The sequence below is a fragment of the Panulirus ornatus genome, chromosome 41, assembly GCF_036320965.1.
Source record: "Panulirus ornatus isolate Po-2019 chromosome 41, ASM3632096v1, whole genome shotgun sequence".
Taxonomy (NCBI): domain Eukaryota; kingdom Metazoa; phylum Arthropoda; class Malacostraca; order Decapoda; family Palinuridae; genus Panulirus; species Panulirus ornatus.
This window is the reverse complement of record NC_092264.1, coordinates 6,351,390-6,368,972: the sequence shown is the minus strand read 5'-3', so window position 1 is coordinate 6,368,972 and position 17,583 is coordinate 6,351,390. Positions and strand designations below refer to the sequence as shown.

Sequence of the window (17,583 nt, the reverse complement as noted above, 5' to 3'; positions counted from 1 at the left end):
TAGCACTCTGGATAAGTTCAGGATAGCCTTTAACATCAAGATATCCATACCATTGTCTGTTTCAAGCTATGCTTATGACGTTTATTCCACAAGGCACTTTGTCAACATAAGCTCCTATCAAGGACCTGGATACTTTGTGGAACCATGTTCCCACATACTTAAGTCTGCAGTTAATGGTGTACACTTCAGATAGAGTGAATAACATTGATTCCTCTCACAAACCTATAGCTCTCTACAAAGCCTTGCTGGCCACACAGTTATAGTTCACAACCCATCTGGTGTAAATGATACACTGCCTCTTAGCACCTTCTAACAGAAATAAAATCTAACCTGGAATCATCCATGGGCCATGTTCTGGGACCTTAAAAGACATATACTGATACAGAAAGAAGTATAAAGGATTTCAAACAGCAACAGACAACTAGGCCCTTTCGAGACTTTCTGATATTGGATGATATAAGAAACTCGTAGAAATTCATATTTGAAAGAGAAAGATTTTATAAATTCTTCCTGTTGCTAAGGAGGCACAAAAGTTGTTAGTTGTGGATTTCATGTGAAATATTCATCAAGTCTGTCCTTGAACATATTTTGGTACTTCTTTCAACTATTCTAATTGGTAAATCATTCAAGATGTTAACAATCCTATTGATGAAAAAGTACTTTGACTCATTCAAGGTAAAACATTTGCCCACAAGTTTTTAACCATTACACTGAGTGAAATCAGATATATCTATCCATATGTAATTCATTAGATGAAGATTATCAAAGCCTCTGATAATTTTGAATGTATTAGATCACCTCTGAACCTTCTCTTTTCTAAACTAAACAGATTTAGGTTCTTTAGTTGGCTCTCAAAGGATATGTTTCTCAGTCAGGAAACATATTGGTAGCTTGCCTCTGTGCTCTTTTCATTCCATCAAGTAGGGTGACTAAAACTGAGTTCAGTATTGAATCAAGATTGTGACACACAAGTGACTTGTAAAGGCTAAGGATAATTTCCCATGGACTTAAATTTGGTAGCCTACTTATAAATCCAAGAATTTTGTTTGCCCATTTTGAATGCTTCTTTGCACTGTTTACTTGGCTTTACATCAACAGCGATTATTACACCCAAATCTTTATTCTCATCATCCTTTTGTAATTCAAGTTATTATTAATATTTATTATACTTTATCGCCATTTCCTGCATCAGCGAGGCAGTGCCAGGAAACAAAGAAAGACCCATCCACTCATTTACACACATATATACATACATGTACATATATATTAACATACATATCAACATATACATACATACATACATATACATATGTACACATGTACATATTCATACTTACTTGCCCTCATCCATTCCTATTGCCACCCTGTCCCAGAGGAAACAGCATCACCACCCCTGCATCAGTGAGGAAACACCAGGAAACAGGGCAAAAGGCCACATCCACTCACACTCATTCTCTAACTGTCATGTGTAATGCACCAAAATCACAGCTCCCTATCCACATCCAGGCCCCAAGAGAATTCATGCTGTAACTTTGTTTTTCATTTTTACTACTGTTATGTAAAACTTTCCACTTATCAATATCCTTAAAGAAATTAAGCAAATTTGTTAGATATGAATTGAAATACATGATGAGTCATTTATTTCGTAGTGCTTCTCTAAATAGTTTACAGTCTTGTCCCAAATGATGGTTTCAATAAGTTTATCAACTATAGACATTAAGCTAATTGGACGATAATTTCTTGGGATGGGATTTATTACTTGTTTGAAAATGGGTGTTACATTCATAAGTTTCCATCCCTCTAGAACTCTCTCCATAGCAGAGTAATATATTGAAGAGAGCAGTCAAGGGTACAACTACCTCATTTTTTGCCTCATTCATTGTCCCCGGATAAAACTTATCTGGTCCTGCTGTTTTATCTACTTTCATTCCACTTACTTCTTATAGTATATTTTATATTTTATAGACCAAATTGGAGGTGGAAAGATGGAGTGAAAAAGATTTTGAGTGATCGGGGCCTGAACATGCAGGAGGGTGAAAGGTGTGCAAGGAATAGAGTGAATTGGAACGATGTGGTATACTGGGGTCGACATGCTGTCACTGGATTGAACCAGGGCATGTAAAGCGTCTGGGGTAAACCATGGAAAGTTCTGTGGGGCCTGGATGTGGAAAGGGAGCTGTGGTTTTGGTGCATTATTACATGACAGCTAGAGACTGAGTGAACAAATGTGGCCTTTGTTGTCTTTTCCTAGTGCTACCTCGCACACATGAGGGGGAAGGGGGTTGTAATTTCATGTGTGGCGGGATGGCGATGGGAAGGAATAAAGGCAGACAGTATGAATTCTGTACATGTGTATATATGTATATGTCTGTGTGTGTATACGTTGAGATGTATAGGTATGTATATTTGCGTGTGTGGACGTGTATGTATATACATGTGTATGTGGGTGGGTTGGGCCATTCTTTCATCTGTTTCCTTGCGCTACCTCGCTAATGCTGGAGACAGTGACAAAGCAAAATATATAAATGAATAATAATAGTATATTTTAACTCTTATGTCCAAACATAGCAAAATGTTTTCCTCTGTTAGCAATGGAACTGGATTCAGGACAAGAGCTGCATCTTCATTTGTGAATACAAATGCAAAAAAAAATAATCATAAGAATCTTAGCCATTTCTTTGTTGTCAGGAACCGAGTCACCATTTTCAGTTATTACAAGACCAATTGACTGGGTAATGACTCTCTTGCATTCTTAGTGTTCCACCATATTGGCTTTGCATTGGAAAAGGACAGTCTTATATGCAATGGCACATATGTTCCCTCCACCACTTTACAAGTTTTACTGAAGCCCTCCCTAACTGTACAAGTACTTGTGTGCTGTACTGGTAGATTATGGATATGAAGATACAAAAGATGCTTTTCAAAGGACTTTTAATAAAATTCTGGTATTACATTTGCTGTAAGTTTTTTTTTTAACATCTACAGTCAGTTAAATTGTGATAAGTGATGTTGTATCCATTTTTCACTAAATCTAATATCCCTAGGATAAATAATACTATAAACATCAGATCCATTCAACAGATCTAAATTGAGCATATATCCAATAACCAGGCAGTTATATTTTTAAGCCATATAACCCCAGGACCCCTTTTACAAAACTCCTGGAGCTTAAAGGCTGTGCTACAATCAGTAGCATAGAACAAACAAGACTCCTCTGGAGTGAGAATTTCTTTGACAAGATTTTACTCCTTTTCATCCACTAATGATGATAGAATCTCATCAAAGGTGACTTTTCACACAAAGTGTAACCACATTTAGATGAGTCCACTAACACTGGTAATTATACGCTGCCTTTTTGTCTTTTCCTGGCGTTACCTTGCTGAAGCAGGGGGTAGCGATTGCTGTTTCCTGTGGGATGGGGTAGCGCCAGGAATGGATGAAGGCAAGCAAGTATGAATATGTGCATGTGTGTATATGTATATGTTATGTGCATGTGTGGGCATTCATGTATATATAAATGTGTATATGAGTGGATGGGCCATTCTTCATTTGTTTCCTGACGCTACCTCACTAATGTGGGAGACAGCGATCAATTATAACAAAATAAAATAGTACGTGATACATTTATTTCATTTATACTTAATTGCCGTCTCCCGTGTTAGCAAGGTAGCACAAAGAAACAGACGAAAGAATGGCCCAAACCGACATGCATACACATGTACATACATAAAAGCCCACATACACATGTATATACATAAACGCCCACATACACATGTATATACATAAATGCACATATACAGACCTATACATTTCAACGTATACATATACATACACAGACATATACATATGTACACATGTACATATTCATACTTGCTGACTTCATCCATTCCTGTCACCACCCCACTATATGAAATAGCTCCCTCCCTACCCGCGTGCGCTCGGGGTAGCCCTAGGAATAGATGAAAAAGCCACATTCGTTCACACTCAATCTCTAGCTGTCATGTGTAATGCACCAAAACCACAGTTCCCTTTCCACATCCAGGCCCCACAAGACTTTCCATGGTTTACCCCAGATGCTTCACATGCCCTGGTTCAGTCCACTGAAAGCACGTCCACCCGGTATACCACATCGTTCCAATTCACTCTATTCCTTGCACACGTTTCACCCTCTTGTATGTTCAGGCCCCGATCGCCCAAAATCTTTTTCACTTCATCCTTCCACCTCCAATTTGGTCTCCCACTTCTCCTCATTCCCTCTACCTCTGACACATATATCCTCTTTGTCAATCTTTCCTCACTCATTCTGTCCATGTGACCAAATCATTTCAACACACCCTCTACTCTCTCAACCACACTCTTTTTATTACCACACATCTCTCTTACCCTTTCATTACTTACTCGACCAAACCACCTCACACCACATATTGTCATCAAACATTTCATTTCCAGCACATCAACCCTCCTCCACCCAACCCTGTTTTTAGCCCATGCCTCACAATCATATAACATTGTTGGAACCACTATTCCTTCAAATATATATATATATATATATATATATATATATATATATATATATATATATATATATATATATATATATATATATATATATTTATTTATTTTGCTTTGTCGCTGTCTCCCGTGTTAGCGAGGTAGCGCAAGGAAACAGACGAAAGAATGGCCCAACCCACCCACATACACATGTATATACATACACGTCCACACACGCAAATATACATATCTATACATCTCAATGTACACATATATGTACACACACAGACATATACATATATACACATGTACATAATTCATACTGTCTGCCTTTATTTATTCCCATCGCCACCTCACCACACATGGAATAACAACCCCCTCCCCCCTCATGTGTGCGAGGTAGCGCTAGGAAAAGACTACAAAGGCCCCATTCATTCACGCTCAGTCTCTAGCTGTCATTGTAATGATGCACTGAAACCACAGTTCCCTTTCCACATCCAGGCCCCACACAACTTTCCATGGTTTACCCCAGACACTTCACATGCCCTGGTTCAATCCATTGACAGCACGTCGACTCCAGTATACCACATCGTTCCAATTCACTCTATTCCTTGCACACCTTTCACCTTCCTGCATGTTCAGGCCCCGATCACTCAAAATCTTTTTTCCCTCCATCTTTCCACCTCCAATTTGGTCTATCACTTCTCCTCGTTCCCTCCACCTATGACACATATATCCTCTTTGTTAATCTTTCTGTACCCCAGGACCACTATGTAAACTCTCCTACAGTCCAAAGTTGTAAACACTTTAAGTGAAGCACATACTTACTTAAACTAGAGAAAAGCCATATGAATGCTCACCGTGCTCAGTACCCTTCTCTCAGAAGGGCAGTTTACTGCAGCATAATAACTTCATACAGGAGACCATGTGAATGTTCACAGTGCAAAAAACTTCGTCCAGAGGATTCAGTTTATGCGGCACAGAGTATTCATACAAGATAGAAACTACATGAATGGTGATAATGCTAAAAATCTTATCCCTGAGGAGTCATTTGATGTAGCACATGATTGTTTTATACCAGAGAGAAGCTTTACACATTTTCATACTAGCAAAAGTATGATCCTGGAAGAATACTTCAGTGGAACAGATGACTATTCATAGAGGTGAGATGCCACATGAATGTTCACACTGCCTAAAGAATCCATTGCTTTCCATGTCTTTGCATGGAGTCAGTTTCTCACTTCTTAACTCGCAGTCCTTTACTTTCTAGTGTGGAACATCACTGTTCATACAGAGGAGAGGTCATAATGCTTTCTCGTGGAAGACCAATTCAGTGAAGCACATGGAAACTCATACAGAGAAGAGAAACCATGTGAATGTTTCCATTTTCAAAAGACCTCTTCCCTTAAGATTCATTTAATGTATCACATGAATGTTTAGACAGGAGAGAAGCCACGTAAATGTCCACATGGTCAGAGGTCCCTCTCCTGGAAAAGCATCTTAGTGAACCACATTCCTCTCCATACAGGAGAGTAACCATATGAATGTTGGAAAAGCACCTTAGTGAACCACATTCTTATTCATACAGGAGAGAAACCATATGCCTGTTTACAGTGCCAAAATATAGAAGAAAAGCCATATGAATGTTAACAGTGCACTTTGTGAACCATATGAATATTCTTTTGAAAGATAAGCCATATTTTTGTCATTATTGCAAAACACCATTCAGAGAAGTATGATAAGAGCACACTATTATTCATATTAATGTTCAGAGTGTTACAAGACATTCTCCAGTTGGAGTAATTTATTGCAGCAAGTGACTGTTCAAACATGAGAAGCTATATGAATCCTTCTGTTGCGTAATGACCTTTGACTGCAGGAGGTATAAAATGAAGCACAATACTGTTTAAACAAGAGATAATCCAAAAGAATGTTTGCATTACCAAAAGACTCTCAGGCAAGGGGGTTACTTAGTCCAGAATATGAAAGCTCATATAAATGAGAAACTATTCTTATGCCCAGTGATTGCTCCTCTCAAGGTTTCCAGTACACAGTCGGTCGGGCATGCCTCAATTACTGCCATGATGAACATCAGTGTGAAAAGATGCTACCCTGTTAACCAACACCTAAGGACCAATTAATACATCACGTGCTGATGAAGAAGTTTGATAGTCCAAGGAGGTGGAACTGTTACTTGGTAAAGGTGTAGGGCCTACTATCTGCAAAAAGGACCATTATCTGGAACTGGCCAATATTGTCCCTTTTATATATGAAGAGACTTATGTGGATGACATGACAATGTTAAGGAAGAGTTCTGAGCCTTTTGATGCTCTCTTTGGTAAAGATGAAAAAAGGAACTTCCAACTAATTCATTCTATGATTCCTCAAATAATGAAGAAACAATTGATACAACAGCCGATACATCATTAAAGTAAATATGATATCTGTGGTGTGTTCACAGGAGGATCTCCAAGTCACTTTCATCATTTTTCCCTGAAAAGTTGTAATAAGGTTTTCTTACCATCAATCTGTGTGTATGTATTAAATGCTAACTTAGTTTTGAGGAAGAGTTACTGCATAAACAGTGAATATGATGGTTATCATTTCTAATTCTTTTACTGCCACTTTTTATTACATGATGTGTCACATAATTGTTTATACTAGAGAGAAGCTGTTCACATTTACAGTGTACAGTGTGCATGGATCATCCATGAAATGATTTTAGTTTCATGTTTCAGTGCTGATGTATGAATGTGAAATTCAAGTGTGTATATTCCAGGATGGGTAAGAAATAAGAGCAAATGAGATGAATAACTTATATGGTTGCAATTAAGACAACAGATATAGAATGAAGATGTGAGAAGGTTATGTGGTATGAAGAAACAATTTGAAAGGTAAATGAATGAAAGTCTTAGAATGGTAAGGTCATGTAGAACATGTGAAAGATGATAGTTTGGTGATGAAGATATATATATCAGTACAGTATAAGGTTAAAAGAGGATGAGTAGGCTACAAGAGATGGTTAGATGGAGTGAGATGGTATTAGGACTAGATATATTTCAGGTAAAGGTGCTAGAGGTGTGAATAGGTGCTACATGCAATGGAAGCTTTCTTTTTTTTTCTGTGTGTGAGGGTGGTGTGAATGGAGAAGTTAGCTTCACTTAAGTAGACAGGCAAAAAGTAAAAAACTCTTTCACATGAAAGGGTGTCTATGTTTTACTTATGATGAGATTCTGGTTGTAGCAGTGAATAAGGCTATCCTGTCATTGAAGACTACAAAAGAAACTGGACAAAACTCTCAAGACCACCTATCATCACCAGTTCTTCGAGTTGTTGGACTACCTTCTAAGTAAACTCAGGGTGTGCTTCAAAGACAGCACTTTTTTTCTTGGCATATCAAATAGAACAAGTTCTGCTTGTATCAGCAGATGGAAAAGAAACAGGTACACTGGATGAGCTCCATAATGCATATGTGGTTGACACTGACCTAAGGAGATTAGTACCAGCTGAAAAAACTAGCCAACATGAAAAATTCATTTGGAGAAAGTGAGCATACCAAAAACTTGAAGGATCTAGTTCTGCTCAGCATAAAAACATTTGTCATGTTTTACATGGCATGCACCCTAGTAAAATTGATATATATATAATTCCTGTGATAACTGTGATGGCAGAGCATATGTTCAATGCCCTTCAGCACTTCAAGACTTAACTCTGTTGAAAGATGGAACATACATGATTGAACAATGTAGCTTCAGCACCTATACACAATGATAGGCTGGACAAGACAAACCTGCTGTCTGTGGCTGATGCATTCATTTTAAGTATCAAGTGTCAGCTGGTCTACTATCGAAAATATGAGTAGGTCAGTTAACCAACAGTATATCACAGAGGACTGCTACTGAATATGCTGCTTAGCCAATACGATATGTATTGTACTCACTAAAGGTGGAAAGGATTCTAAAGGGCTTTTAAGCTGTTGAACTTGCCATGTGTATTCGTTTATGCTCTACTAAACTATCACAAAAGCTATTGCAGATATTCACTTTGATGTGCAAGTGTCATTATACATGCATGCAAATATCCCAAAGATTATGTATATCAGCTCATAAGAAGTTTGATAAATATCACTAGAAAAACTGATTTTGCTTTCTCTTCACACATCTGGAACAAAAGTTACTGATATTTTTTCCAATCAACAAGCATCACATGTAGGACCATCCTACATTCTGTCCTGTAGGGCAAGTTACATAAAAAGGGGAGGATAGGTTGGATGACATGGCCCCAATCCAATGAAATGAGAAAAAATGAGGGCATGTTGTTCATTTTCAATTTAGCCTCCAAAACAATGGATGCCCCTGACTATTCATGGTTATTATCTGTCTTTGGAGATCTACAGCACTGCTTAACATGTAAACAATAGGTGACTTGCTAAAAGCTGATCACAATATGAAAAAAAAGTCATCAAATTATTTTTGACTCAGGAAATTGAAAGAAATACAAATAAAAGTGAAGTATATGTAAAAAAAAAAAAAATTGAGCTAACAAACCACATGGGAGTGGTGAAATGGAGGAGGGTTTTAGAGGACATGCATCATTCAAAATATGTTTTCCATCATAAAATTGTATTAATGCATGTAAAAGTAAGAAAAGCTTACAAAAAGAGAGTCAATGAGTTCTATGTCAGTGGTATAACAATGACATTAACAATAAATTCCCCAGATGAAGTGTGGAAAAAAAGGGTTATGGAGAGAGTCATTCAGTTTTTCTGTTTCTGATTATAGAATGAATATGTAGATTCTGAGAGTGGTAAAGAAATGGTATTGGAGGTTGTACACAGCTGTCTATGGCATGTATTTTAATACTACACAGCATTTTGTGAGAGGAAACAGGTCAGAATTACTTAGTACAGAGGATAATAATTGTATGTAATTTGCACAGGAATCATTGTTTATTAATTCCCTGTGTAAGAATTGCAACTGAAAGGAAATACAGGTACACTACTGATTTTCCGGCACTCTTGGTTCCAAAGCCTTGCCAGATTAACCATTTTGCCGGACCAACCGTGGTCACGTAATAATAATTCATCAACACACCTCTAACCCACTAATTATACATCTCCCATGTGTCTAAAGTATACCATGTACTGCTAGAAATTTAAATTAAACAAATATTAAATGTTTGAGCACCCTAAGATGGGAAGTCTGTCCTTAGATTATTTGAATCCTGTGGGTCTTCTTCGTCTTCTGTTGTTAGTGTTTTCCTAGGTGTGCATCACAAGAATAATGCAGTTTCGTCTGCATTATACACCTGCTCAGGACTGAGGTGCTCGTCAGCTACGAGTTTCACAGATTCGTCCACATATTTGGCAGCTCCTTCGTGGTTTCCAGACTGCTTTTCTCCTCACACTTTATTCATGGAAATTCGGTGATGCTTCTTGAATCTTTGAAGCCATCCTTCACTTTTGTCATGCTCATGTTGTAATTTAAGTTCTTTATGGAACTTAGCCTAGTCCATTATCATGCTAACTGATAAGTCCACTCCATCACCCCGACGATGTCAAAACTGTTCCATCATTGCTCGATCGTGCTCAGTACTCTTACCATCTTTCATAGTTTTTCTTTTCATCATTTGCTTCTTGGAATTGCTATCTGCATAGAATTTTAATATTTTCTCCCTTTGCTTCTTTATATCATAAACAGTTGATGAACCAATACTGTAGATGTCACACAGCTTACGCATCAAAACACCATGATCCATTTTTTCAACAGTTCCACTTTATCTTGGATCGATATGGACTGGTGTGTACGCTTGACACCCCAACTGACTCATATGTCTTAGAAGCCATAGCTAGGGTTAAATCTAAGCAAAATAAGCTAAGAATCTCACAGAATTGTGGTATCACCACCAACAAGTGCAGTGTAAAGATTGTACAGAAGTGTGCCCTATATACAGCGCCATCTGTGGCTGCCCAATAAACTAGTCTGGTGGCCATGGTAATTTCAAGTTTCCTCACGTAGTTTTGTCCGAACTAGAGGAGGTGCCAAACCATCAGTTGCCAGAAATTCGGTGGTGTACCTGTATTTGGTAGTGGTGATGGGTTGCAGGAGGCTTGTCATGTGCTCCATAAGCTAGTCATATGTTATGGAAAGAATGCTTTGTAATCATGCTTTGAAATTTTACTGAGAGCTTTTGAAAACAGGATTATTTTGGATTTTTTCAGATTTTGGAATATTTGCACATACATAATGAGGTATGTGGAAAACGGGATGGTATGGATACAAACTGGTTGGAGCTGAGTCATTCCTCAGCATTTCGACCATTCAACTGTCTTCATCAGGATATACTGATACCATCATTCAGTGGGACCATATTCCCCAGCAAGTGATGGGCACCTGGGCAGCTGCCTTGGCATGTTGCTCTCTTTTGGATCACTTGTCCTGCTGCCTCCACCAGTTTACAACAATCTCCACTGCCTGACTTGACCAGCAGATGAACCCAGACCTTGTGTTAACGTTGTTCTTAATCCCTTTCTCTAGGTAAGCTCTCACACTATTACTAAATGGTTGATACCAATGCAACTACAGACGAGTGACAAACTGTTAAGTGATAGTGTGAGAGCTTACCTAGAGAAAGGGGTGAAGAACAACATTAACATAAGGTTTGGGTTCATTTGCTGGTCATGTCAGGCAGCGGAGATCGCTGTGAACAGGTGGAGGCAGCAGAACAAGCGATCCAACCAGAAAGCTACACACCAAGGTGTCCGACCAGTTGACCATCACTTCCTGGGAAACACAGTCCTGCTGAAAGCTGAAATCAGTATCTTCTGAGAAAGACCTTTGAATGGTCAAAACATTGAGGCAAGTCTCAGCTCTCACCTGTTTGTTTTTATACCACCCTGTTTTCCACATTTGTCATGGTGGATAATAAAAAATGGGGTATCTTAGGGATAGGACCCAAGTCTAAACACAAAATTCATTTATGTTTCATATACAACTTATACTCATAGCTTGAAGGTAATGTATACAATATTTTTTGATAATTTTGCTCATGAAACAATGTGTGTGTAACACTGAACCAACAGAAAGCTGTGTCAACATCAGCCGCCCATGTGGACAATCTGTGGTTGTTTGGCATCACCATCGTTCCTTACTCTGAATTTATATGCTACTGATAAGCAATCATTTTCTTTCACTTATTCACATAGAGCAGAGAATGAGCAAAAAACACAGTGAGTAATGCACATAGGTCTGGCGGTGACGATGGTTTGTAACAAACTGGCACAAACAGAGTGTCAGAGCCCAGCATGAACAAGTGAGGTCAGATGTGGAATTTTCCACTTGTTATGTTGCTGCTCAAAAAATTTCAGATTTTGGAGCATTTTGGATTTTACATTTTCAGATTAAGGATGCTCAACCTGTATTGAATAGATGTCCAAAAATTACAGTACATTACTGGTACATTACCACTTTATCTAAAGTAAAATACAGCACAAAGTATTGTGTTTAAGTATACATATATATTATCCTCCACTATAGCATGTAAGAGGTAAGTACACATTCCTAAATGTTGGCCCATCCACCCCAGCTGATCCCAGAGTCATGCATTCCAGAATGTTGGTCCATCCACCTCTTCTACCCCAAAATGATTGATATCTCTCATTCATGACATTTAAAGGAGGGGAATTCATATACAATGCACCTAATTACACAGTATCAAATGTAAATATATAATGTGTACTGTTACATCTGTATAAAAAAATAGGACAAAAGCAAGTATGAATATGTACATGGGTATGTTTGTAACGTCTGCCTATGCATATGTACGTATATGTTGATATGTATATGTGCGTATCTGGGCGTTTGTGCATATATGTGTGTATATGATTGGATGGGCCATTCTTCGTCTGTTTCCTGGCACTACCTCGCTGACATGTGAAACAGCAATTATAATGGTATTGCACTGGAATTTTTTAAAAAAGGGGTTGACTGTATTGTTGACTGGTTGGTAAGGTTATTTAATGTATGTATGACTCATGGTGAGGTGCCTGAGGACTGGCGGAATGCTTGCATAGTGCCATTGTACAAAGGCAAAGGGGATAAGAGTGAGTGCTCAAATTACAGATGTTAAGTTTGTTGAGTATTCCTGGGAAATTATATGGGAGGGTATTGATTGAGAGGGGTGAAGGCATGTACAGAGCATCAGATTGGGGAAGAGCAGTGTGGTTTCAGAAGTGGTAGAAGATGCATGGATCAGGAGTTTGCTTTGAAAAATGTATGTGAGAAATATTTAGAAAAGCAAATGGATTTGTATGTAGCATTTATGGATCTGGAGAAGGCATATGATAGAGTTGATAGAGATGCCATGTGGAAGGTATTAAGAATATATGGTGTGGAAGGTAAGTTATTAGAATCAGTGAAAAGTTTTTATCGAGGATGTAAGGCATGTGTCCGTGTAGGAAGAGAGGAAAGTGATTGGTTCTCAGTAAATGTTGGTTTGCGGCAGGGGTGCTTGATGTCTCCATGGCTGTTTGATTTGTTTATGGATGGGGTTGTTAGGGAGGTGAATGCAAGAGTTTTGGAAAGAGGGGCAAGTATGAAGTCTGTTGTGGATGAGAGAGCTTGGGAAGTGAGTCAGTTGTTGTTTGCTGATGATACAGCACTGGTGGCTGATTCGGGTGAGAAACTGCAGAAGCTGGTGGCTGAGTTTGGTAAAGTGTGTGAGAGAAGAAAGCTGAGAGTAAATGTGACTAAGAGCAAGTTTATTAGGAACAGTAGAGTTAAGGGACAAGTCAATTTGGAGGTAAGTTTGAATGGAGAAAAACTGGAGGAAGTGAAGTGTTTTAGATATCTGGGAGTGGATTTGGAAGCGGATGGAAGAATGGAAGCGGAAGTGAATCATAGGGTGGGGGAGGGGGCGAAAGTTCTGGGAGCAGTGAAAAATGTGTGGAAGTCGAGAACGTTATCTTGGAAAGCAAAAATGGGTATGTTTGAAGGAATAGTGGTTTCAACCATGTTATATGGTTGCGAGGCATGGGTTATAGATAGAGTTGTGCGGAGGAGGGTGGATGTGCTGGAAATGAGATGTTTGAGGACAATATGTGGTGTGAGGTGGTTTGATCGAGTAAGTAATGAAAGGGTGAGAGAGATGTGCAGTAATAAAAAGAGTGTGGTTGAGAGGGCAGAAAAGGGTGTTTTGAAATGATTTGGTCACATGGAGAGAATGAGTGAGGAAAGATTGACAAAGAGGATATATGCGTCAGAGGTGGAGGGAACGAGGAGAAGTGGGAGACCAAATTGGAGGTGGAAAGATGGAGTAAAAAAGATTTTGACTGATTGGGGCCTGAACATGCAGGAGGGTGAAAGGCATGCAAAGAATAGAGTGAATTGGAACGATGTGGTATACTGGGGTCAACGTGCTGTCAATGGATTGAACCAGGGCATATGAAGCATCTGGGGTAAACCATGGAAAGTTCTGTGGGGCCTGGATGTGGAAAGGGGGCTATGGTTTTGGTGCATTATACATGACAGCTAGAGACTGAGTGTGAACGAATATGGCCTTTGTTGTCTTTCCTAGCGCTACTTCGCACACATGTGGGAGGAGGGGGTTGTTATTTCATGTGTGGTGGGGTGGCAATGGGAATGAATAAAGGCAGACAGTCTGAAGTATGTACATGTGTATATATGTATATGTATGTGTGTTTATATATATGTATACATTGAGATGTATAGGTATGATATATGCGTGTATGGACGTGTATGTATATACATGTGTATGTGGGTGGGTTGGGCCATTCATTCGTCTGTTTCCTTGCACTACCTCGCTAACGCAGGAGACAGCGACAAAGTATAATAAATGAAAATAAAAAGGTAGCAGTAAGAACAGAGGACTGAGCCTTAGAGGTAATGTCCTCGCTTGGCCCCCTTCTCTATTCTTTCTTTCTTTTTCTAGCCAGGTGCAACCAACTTTTATAAGTTGGAATTATCTATGCCTTTACTTAAATTTGACTTTGTTCATGGAAAAAATATGCAGTTACTTTATACAGTAGCATAAGCTTCTTCAGCAGCAGGTTTGTTTTTTACAACAAATATAAATTCTAGACATGCCAAATAACAACATAACATTACTTGTAAAATATGAAGAAAGTTATCAGTAAAAAAAAAAAAAGTAGAATACAAACATTTACAAGTAACATGAGTAAAACATTATCATCCATCAAGAAAAGTACGTTTGAAAATTTGTTTGGAACTAGAAACAGAGCTGTTATAGTATTCATTGGAATTATGGTTGATTAAAATCATCTGACAAGATAATAGCTAAGGTCACAGGAAGCATTCATAGACCTTATAGTTCAGAACTGTAGCAAATAATCATCAAAACAGTTGTATTCTAATACCAAACTAATATTTGCTGGCTAGCATATCACAGCTATTTACTGACTATATTTACTTTATGTTACACAGACATGCATAATATTGATATTTTATTCTAGTCACTGAAGCAGTATGAATTACAGTACTTGAATAAAGCATTTGGCACCACAGATGGACATTTCATTTAGGAAAAAGGCTGATAGATAAATTTCAATGCTTATCTGTTATCCCCATAAGGAGCCAATATTGGTACAGAGGCACTTCACAAGACCCCAAAACTAACAGCAAATTCAGCCCTCTGTGTATTTCTACTTTTCAAAAATTAATATTTTCAAGTTATTTCATGTTTGTCAAGCAAGCCAATAAAACACTTCTAGTGATATTTAGAGATCAGATCCTTAAAATCAATTATTGATCGTAATTTAAGAGATCAGCCTTTTAAGTTTAAAGTATTTCATTTGAAAAACTCAGCTATGATCTTTCATATGTATCTCTTAATTCTACCAGGTATTCATTACTTACATCTAGACAATAGTTCCTTCAAACCCTTTACTAAATCAAGTGAATACCTGTTATCATTTATGACTATTGCAAATAAATACAAATTGAAAATCTTGTTTCTTTTCCTAAATATCAAAATATATCTAAAACCTATGCCTAACAGGAGAATACTATCCTAATACCTTTATCAAAGTTCCAAACCAATGATCAATACTGTTACATGTAGAGGGTATATAACTTAGTCCAACAACCACTGTTTTATTCTATGTCCCTGACAAATTTGGACTAAATCTGGACTATGTAACAAACCTCCTTGTATTCATATTTTCAAATGAAATATTAACTTCTTTTTTTCATTATAGCTACTTGCCTTTTTTGTCTGGGTGAAGAAGTTTCAGAAGCACGTGAACGAGACTTTCAGGAAAAATTCTTGCTTGGCTTCTCCGTTCTTACATTCAGAAAGTGGTAGTATAGGATAGGAGGATTTTCAGCCTCCAGTTCCCACCTTTCTGAGACCCCTTCTACAACATGCAGAAGATACATGGATTGCATTTTTCCTCCTATACCCCCATGGGTGAAATTTTCTATTTACATCACACATTTTTACAAGTACAGTCATAAGAAAACTAGATCTATCACTGTGGAAGATCAGTTACTGCAAAATTTCTTAGCAAGTGTAAATCCCCGCCTCTTACAAAATGTGCTAAAATCTCTTAGCAACCTTGCATGTGTAATCATGATGACTCATTATCTTTTAGTTTCTCAGACATCACAATTGCAATTACCAAAATCCAACAAAAATCATAAAACAAATTCACAAAATGTAATTCTACCAGGAGAAAGTTCTTTTATGTTGGACACAATCTGTCAAAATAAAGAAACTTTGAATTTGTTCTGATTTACCTGAGAGTAATAGATCTAAGACTGAATTATTTGAGACTGTTAATTTTGAGGCTGCTCATTTTCATTTTTCTTCATTACCTACAAAAACCTCTGTGCAGTGATATATGATCAGTCTTCGTGACCTTTAATTTCTTTCATAAGAAAATACATTTTTATATTTAAAGGATTATATACAAACGTCTTTTATACAGTTCATATCATTATGATCCTCCAGTTAAAATTCACACTTTTTGTCAAATTTGATTTAAACAAATCCAAACCTGAAACACTAATATTTTTATTACAAGAACATCCAAAATTAGTTAAATACAATAAACAAAGTACTCAAATTATCTGTTCTGGCTTCGTATTGTCTACATCAGTTTGTACAAAATGAATTAAAAAATCATATGCGAGTCCTTCTCATTTCTGCTGAGCTTTCTTCTTACTTCAACACTGATTTGAAGAAAAACATGCACATTCAAACAAATACATTCTTTAATGTAACAAACATTAAGTAAACAAGAATTTTTCTGTTATCTCCCCTTGTTTATAGTACAAAAGAATTAATTCCCCATACTGTTATGAATGCTTGAAACACAATGGAGAAAGGTTTTTTTTTTTAGAAAATATTAATATTTAGATATACTCAAATATGTATTTACTGTCTCACTGCAACAGAGATCTATTTTACAACATCCAGTACCTACTCTGGACACAATGGCCACTTATGTAAAGAATATAATGTTATGAAGATTCCTTTAATCTGCCTTCTTTTTGCCTGGAAGAGGATGATGAGTGTAATGTTGTCTTGTACCATTCTTAATGCTCTCCTGGTAAGTTAGGAAAATCTTTGCATACTCTGGCTTCTTCTTGGCATAAGCTTGAAAGTCATCTGTAAGCAGTTCAAAGATATCAACCTGTATTAATAGTATTTATTGAGGTAATATCTAATAAGGCTGGAAAAGACAGTTTATGCTCACAGAAAGAAATAAGAAGTGTGAATGGAGGGGAAGAGAGATGGTTTGGAAATTAATTAAAGAAGGATAGGTGTAAGCCATTTATGAACAGAAAGGGCTGAATGAGCATGGGAAGGCTGTGAAAGAATGGTTTGAAGAATGAGCAAATCTAGTCTAACCCTAAATGGCAAGAGCCAAGGTGTAAGTGGTTTTTGGTTGTTGTCTACATTGCATTTGAAATGCAGTCACGTGGAAAATTCTCCACAGCAATGCATAATTACAATAACACATATCATTAATTACTTCACTGACTATCAACAGCATGGTGACAACTTGCTATGTACTTTCTGTACTTGACTTATCAGCCATCACAAAAATTT

At 37.5% G+C, this 17,583-nt stretch overlaps 2 protein-coding genes across 4 annotated transcripts in view; one reads left to right on the top strand and one right to left on the bottom strand.

The window, feature by feature from the left end:
• Positions 1-17,583, top strand: part of sav (scaffold protein salvador) — a 1,023,444-nt gene that overhangs the window by 870,013 nt on the left and 135,848 nt on the right. The gene's annotated exons all lie outside the window — the stretch shown is intronic.
• The window catches only part of LPCAT (lysophosphatidylcholine acyltransferase), a 119,357-nt gene continuing 104,688 nt past the window's right edge, over positions 2,915-17,583 (bottom strand). For all 3 annotated transcript variants that reach the window (XM_071685931.1, XM_071685930.1, XM_071685933.1), the window contains one exon: positions 2,915-17,139. In XM_071685931.1, the coding sequence (XP_071542032.1) occupies positions 17,006-17,139 (134 nt within the window). In that variant the 3' untranslated portion in view covers positions 2,915-17,005. The remainder of the gene's footprint in view (positions 17,140-17,583) is intronic.